This window comes from Mesitornis unicolor, unplaced genomic scaffold (assembly GCF_000695765.1).
Source record: "Mesitornis unicolor isolate BGI_N332 unplaced genomic scaffold, ASM69576v1 scaffold2910, whole genome shotgun sequence".
In the NCBI taxonomy this organism is placed as follows: Eukaryota; Metazoa; Chordata; class Aves; order Mesitornithiformes; family Mesitornithidae; genus Mesitornis; species Mesitornis unicolor.
Window position 1 is genome coordinate 21,317 of NW_010156194.1, and position 6,723 is coordinate 28,039.

General features: G+C 53.8%; 1 protein-coding gene across 1 annotated transcript in view; it reads left to right on the forward strand.

Annotated features, from left to right (window-relative positions):
* Positions 1-6,723, forward strand: part of LOC104538957 (ribosomal protein S6 kinase 2 alpha-like) — a 17,231-nt gene that overhangs the window by 3,963 nt on the left and 6,545 nt on the right. Inside the window, 7 exon segments of the mRNA XM_010182384.1 lie at positions 2,502-2,618; positions 3,780-3,861; positions 4,133-4,213; positions 4,932-5,011; positions 5,422-5,528; positions 6,014-6,051; positions 6,151-6,293. Of these exon segments, the coding sequence (XP_010180686.1) occupies positions 2,502-2,618; positions 3,780-3,861; positions 4,133-4,213; positions 4,932-5,011; positions 5,422-5,528; positions 6,014-6,051; positions 6,151-6,293 (648 nt within the window).

Genomic DNA, 6,723 nt, shown 5'->3' on the forward strand with positions numbered 1-6,723 from the left:
GCTGCCTCCCCCCAGCCCGGTCAGTACTGCCCTCGCTTCTCTTCGCTCGGGGCCGCTGCTTGCTTGTCCGGGTGGGCCGATGCTTCAGACGGATGCTCAGAGTGCTCTGGTTTGCTCCTCTTTTTCTGCCTTCTGGGGTAGTTTGCTTACTGGTGCCACTGGTGCAAGCACAGCCGGTCGGTGCAGCCTGGTGTGGTTCAGCAAGAGCTGCAGAGCCCACAGCTCGGTGGCACGCAGGCGTTTTCATGCTGGGGATTTGCTGTGGTGTGATGCTAAACGGGCTGCAGGAGCTGGGCTCCAGGGTCCTGGCTGCTGAATCGCAAGTTCCTGGATGAGTCCATGGGAGGAGACGTCCCATGTGTCCATGAGATGGCAATGGCATCTCAAGGTGTTCCTCAGAAAGCCATCGATGGTATCTGTTGGTCCCAGTTTGGGTCTGGTTGGCCCGTGTGGCTGTTTGCTGCTGTGGTCTGGCTGTGAATGCAAATCCCTGCCTGCTGTGGGGTGCAGCTGGGGCTGCTGAGCCCGCTCTGTGGTTCAGTGCACCAGGTCCTGCTGCTGGCCAAGGCGAGGATTCCCACGGCCATGGAAACTCATCACTGCGCAACTCCCGAAGAGGAGGATGGGTCCAGATGAACTGGAGATGGACACGGGGGATGGTTTTAAATGTTCCTCTCTGCTTGGGTGTGTGATGCTGTGGGGTGAAATGCACAGGGTTGTGTAAGTGTGTTGTACAATACAAGAGTGGTCAAGCACTGGCAGGGGCTGCCCAGGGCAGTGGTGGAGTCTCCATCCCTGGAGGGGTTCAAGAAGCGCCTGGATGTGGCACTTGGGGACATGGTTTAGTGGCCATGGTGGGGTTGGGTTGACAGTTGGACTCAGTGATCTTAGAGGTCTCTTCCAACCTCAGTGACTCTGTGATTCTGTGAAGTGCTGATGCTGTGCAGCCCTGGTTTCTCTCATTTTTGTGGGAAGATGGAGGAGAGGGAAGGAGCCTACAACTGGTCCCATCCCAGGGTCTCTCCATGCTGTGAGGTCTCTCCCTGAAGGACGTAGCAGGAGGAGACCTCTTGGCTGGCTCCCCCCCCCCAGGTTCTTGGCCAGCAGTGGGGAGCTGTTCCTTCACCTCTCCATGGTCTAAGCCTCAGATGAAACCAGAAGCGTGAGGTGGCTGGGTCAAGCTTGTTGTTACGGGGATTTACGGGATCTTTCCCATCTGTGATGACAGAGACCAGCAAAAGGCAGGATAACGCAGGGGATCTCCTTCCCCCCTGCAATCCCCACATTTGGGCTGAGCATGGGGTTCTCTGCTGGGTCTCGGTGCCTGAATAACACGGGGTTGAGAGCGGGCAAAGCTGCCGACGTGGAAACAAAGCCACTTCCTACTCTAGAGAGGAGCCGAGCAGGGAGGGCAGGGTGCTAGGTGCAGGTAGGCAACCACATCCGTGGGCGCCGGGCAAGGCCGCCCTCTCCAAAAAGGTGCCGGGAGGGTGGGGAGGAGGGTGCAGGGCAGAGCCTGAAACCCGGTTCCTGTTGTTCTCAAAAGCTGCTTTTATAGGTGGGTACCAGACCAAGTGTTTGAATGGTTTTAGAAAACAAAGTGTAACTTTTAACCTCCAGCTCTGTAAAGGGGAAAACCTAAGCAGTAATTGCAGTTTTCTGATGGCCACATCTGCCCTAGGGTCAGAGAACAACCGATTTTAATGGCCTCTGGACCAGAATTGCTGGCCTTGAGGTCCAAGTAGCAACCAGACACTGGGTAAGGTGGGACTGAGGACTTGCCCTTACAAGATGTGCAGCTACAAGGGATTTATGGCCTGAGTAAGATTCGTGTCTGTGGACATGGGAAGTTGAGTTCATTCTAGATACTGCTGATTATATCTTCTTTTCCTTCTTTATTTTTTTTCTCTTAAATAAAATACTGTGTTTTAAACAAAACATGTGCCAGAGACCTTGGCTTCCCCTCAATCTTCTTGAAGGCTGGAGTCTGTTAAAGCATCATCTGTATGTGCTGAAGATGCACCAAGACTTATGTTGCAGAGCTGCTCAGATTGCTGAGCAGATGGGCTCCAACATGTCTGATTTTTGCCAGCCCTGGCCGTGTTTTGACAACAGAGCCGTATTTTTGCGTTGTGGGATTTTTTTTTTTTTTAGTGGCATAAACACTCCTGTTTTTGCCACCAGTGCCTTTAAAAAGGAAGGTGCCGCTCGAGCACTCCTCTGAAATGCAGTTCAAAGAAAGGCAACACTGGTGCGAGGAGTGGAGCCATTGGCAAGAGCAATGGATACTTAAGACAGGTGCCTGGTGCGAGCCTCCTGATCCCGTATTTATTCCAAAATATTGAAGCCAGGAGATACCTGTGACAAGCACCAACTTTTCTGGTTCTCTCAGATGTGGTTTCCATGTGTCTGTAGCTATAATCCTCATTTCTTAACCCAAAAAGGCTCATTTTTCTTGTTCAGGAATGCATTCCCAGCTGACCGTGTCCCCTCTTTTGCAGGGCGAAGGTGTTGTGAAAGAAATCAACATCACGCACCACGTGAAGGAGGGCTCCGAGAAAGCCGACCCCTCGCAGTTCGAGCTCCTGAAGGTGCTGGGACAGGGCTCTTTTGGCAAGGTGAGCTTGCTGCGTCCCCTGGTCACCCCAGAGAAATGATTTCAAATGATAGGACAAGGGGCAATGGTCCCAAGCTGGAGCACAGGAGGTTCAAGCTGAAGATGAGGACAAACTTTGTCAGGGTGAGGGTTATGGAGCATGGCCCAGGCTGCCCAGAGAGGTTGTGGAGTCTCCTTGTCTGGAGACACCCAAAGCCCTGGCCGTGTTCCTGTGTGACTGCTCTGGTGATCCTGCTCTGACAGGGGTTGCACTGGATGAGCTGTCAAGGTCCCTCTCAACTCCTAATATGCTGTGATTCTGTGATTTTGGTACAAAAATGGAGATTTTGATGACAATTCTTTGGGGCTGTCCCCAACTGTGATTTTGGTACAAAAACAGGGGTTTTGATGACAATTCTTTGGGGCTGTCCCCAACTGCTGCGAGCTATCACTGGAGTTGAGGACTTGGAGGACGCTGCGTGTTCCTCTCTTCTCAGAAACGGTGCTGGGTGCATCTGGTTTTGGCCCCTGTTTAGGCCCTTCTGTGAAGAGGGAAGGAAGTTGCCTGTAACTCTTATCTGCTTCAGCGTGTAAATGATCCAGGTCTCTCGCAGACCATCTGCTCACACCTTAAATCAACTCCACGTCAATCAGTCACCAGCGCTCATGCCTTGTACAGGGCTGTGTGCTGTTGCCTGGGCAAATGCAAAAAGAAAGGTGGTGGCTTCTTGAAACTGCCCAAAACTGGGTCTGGGACATCAGGGGAGGAGGTAAAAATCCAGGGAGGATGCAGGACATGGACAATAAGGTTTTGGTGGGGCTGTTGGACCAGCAAAGCACCAGGAGGCTTTGTGGGGCATTGAAGCATCCATGGTTCAAGTCTCAGCTCCTGGGCATCAACCCCAGCCCCAGGGGAACCACAGGAGCGAGCAAGAGGAGACAGGAGAGAAGAAAAGCGTAGTGTAAATGCGTGAGTGCTGTAATGGCTGGAGACAGGGGCTGAGAGGAGCCTGTACACAGCACTTTGCCAAAAACCTCGTGGGGTTTCACATGGGGAGGTTGTGGCAGCACTCACCAGCCCTGTGGCCAGCTGTTTCTTAGGGACACTGTGAGGTTTGCCACCCTGGGTAGGGTTATTGCCCTGCCTTTAATGCTTGGCTCATGTGGTGCTCTTCTGCCTCAGGTTTTCTTGGTGAGAAAAATCACACCGCCAGACAGCAACCATCTGTATGCCATGAAAGTGCTCAAGAAGGCTACGCTGAAAGGTGGGAGACTCCTGCTGCCATGCCCTTACCCTCCACGTCTTAAACAGTGCTGGGGGGTGTCACAGCAGTCACTGCTGGCCCCAAAGTGATCTGGGTGGGAGAGAAGCGTCCTTACCTCAGCCAAAAAGCCTCCTTTTCTCCCCATTTAAGAAAATCCCTTGCTGTAGTGCTGGTGGTGGACAAGATGTGGGTCAACCTGCCTGGTATTGAAGGGCTTAAGGCTGGGGCACCGTGAGCCTCCATCAGTGTCTGCTCCTCTCTCTTCCCGCAGTGCGTGACCGAGTACGAACAAAGATCGAAAGGGACATCCTGGCCGATGTAAACCATCCCTTCGTGGTGAAACTCCACTATGGTGAGTGTGGAGCTAACGGGGATGCTGGGAGAGGGGCTGCAGGCTCAGACACCGACTGCTTTTATGCACCATAAAGGTGCTGCTACAGGCGCAGCTGCCATGAGCATGAAGCATCCCGGCTGTTTGGAGGATGCTGAGACTCTGGTGGTCCCTCAGAGGCTTCTGGGGGTACCCGAAATGGAGAAGAGGCCTGGACCAGCCGTGTCCCTCCATGGCTCTGCAGCCTTCACAGTCCCCCTAATGGAGATCCTGTCCTGGGATGGTCTTTGGTCCCATTCCTGTTCTAGCTGCTCAATGGGGAACAGAGCATAGACAGGGAGGAGAGGTTTAAACATCAAATCCTTGGGATTAAAGCATTAAATCGGGAGAAATTGAGAAAGCAGAGTTAACTCATCACACCAGAGTTGGGCAGGATTAACGCTCACATGCTGAGGAAGGCGAAAATGACCCCTGTGGTAAGGCAGCACTGGCTGAAACAGAAGAACCCCCACAGAATGAGGATTTTCTGCAGCCCCAGAGTGCTGCTGGTGAGCTCCCGTTTCAACATCACGGACAGGCTATCTCATTTACCCCAAATCATGAGCCCTACCTGTGATTAACCTCGTAACCACGCAGGGCATCTGCACAGCTGAAGCCACTGGGATTTAAGTGATTAATGTAACGCCGCGGAGCCTTCCCTCATCCCAGGGCTCTGACTGCTGCTTGGGTTGTGTTTCAGCATTCCAGACGGAGGGGAAGCTGTACCTCATCTTGGATTTCCTCCGAGGAGGTGACCTTTTCACTCGGCTTTCCAAAGAGGTGGGTATCTGTGCTGGCATCTCAGTGGGTTGCTGAGGCTCTCGATTCACCAGGGCTTAATTTTCAGGATAATTGATTGATTGAAAGAAAGAAAGAAGGAAAACAGGTGAGAAGGGCGTTCTGCTGCAACACTGGGTGGTTGTGTCACCTCGTTAGGGCAGGGAATGGGAGAAGCCAACTGGGAACATGACCTGGTGAACGTTAACGAGGAGTTTTTTCAAAACCTGCCTGCTGCTTAGCAACCTGGTTTGGTTTATTTGGTATTGATGCTTTAGGCTGGTGGAAGAAGCTGGGAAACTTAGGTATGAAAGGGCAAGAGGGAGCAATGTGGATGGGAAAGGTCTTGCGTGGGTGCTGTGGAGGTGGTCCCGCTGTGGTGACCCCAGCGCCCATCCTCTCCCTCCCCGCAGGTGATGTTCACTGAGGAGGACGTGAAGTTTTACCTGGCGGAGCTGGCCCTGGGGCTCGACCATTTGCACAGCCTGGGGATCATCTACAGGGACCTCAAACCAGAGAAGTACGCGCAGCACGGCCGAGGCAGGGAACCGAGTCCTTCCCTTCAGTCCCTGGCAAACAGAGGCAGAGCCGAGCGATGCTTTGGGATCAGGCAGATGGGAGGGGTTGGTGCCACCCCAAAAAGGCTCCTGCTCCTCACATCATCAGGAGACGCTGTGTGTTGGAGCTGGGATCCTTGGCAGGCTCTGGCTTTAGGCACTTGAGAGCTTTTGGAGGGGAAAGGCACCGGGCTAGGTCTCCACAGAGATGCACACCGGCTGCTGGTTATTCATAATTGGGGGATGTGGGGATAGGAGGTGGGGTAACCTGCATGGGTTCAATGTGAAGTTGAGGGTGGAGAGAGAAGGGAGCTGCTCTTGGTCCCACTCATGTGGTGGTGGTGGTGGAGCTGAAAGCACTGGGGGGAGGGACAGAAAACCTCCTCTAGATTTTGGGAGCATCCCTGATTGCAGACATGAACAACTTCTATTTTCATCCATGCTGCAGCATCCTCCTGGATGAAGAAGGGCACATCAAACTCACAGGTGAGGTGCTCCCCAAAAGGCTCGAGCTCCAGCAAACTTGGATCTTGAAATACAGTTCAGAGCACATGGGCACACACTGACAGTTTGTCCCTTCTGTAGATTTTGGCTTGAGCAAGGAGGCCATAGACCACGAGAAGAAAGCCTACTCCTTCTGTGGGACGGTGGAGTACATGGCCCCCGAGGTGGTGAACCGCCAGGGCCATTCCCACAGCGCTGACTGGTGGTCCTACGGGGTGTTAATGGTACGTGCCCAACTGGTGTGACTGGGGGCCTGGCCCCGCAGCTCTGGAACGCCCTGACAGATGTGCTGACCTGGGGGGGGGGCTCTCCAGGCTCCCCAAAAGGGCTCTGTACCGGGCTGTCCAAGCATCCAGCCAGGAATGTGTGTTTTTGAGGGAGGCAGAGCTCCTGAGGCTGCTGTCCCAGTGTGGGGGTGTCCGTGGGGGTGTCCACATGGCCCCAGCGCTGGATGTCGGTGTCTGTGCAGATCTGGTGCCACCACCTGGTGGCTGCTGAATCCGAGGGCTCGGCAGGAGCAGGCGCTGGCTTGAACAGTTCCCGCTCCAAACCTTATGAGCCAAAATCCTCCTGAGCCAACACTGTATCTGCCATGTTTCTTCGAGCTGGGCTTTCGATCGCACGCAAGCTTTTCGGTAGCTTTGGTGAGCTCCC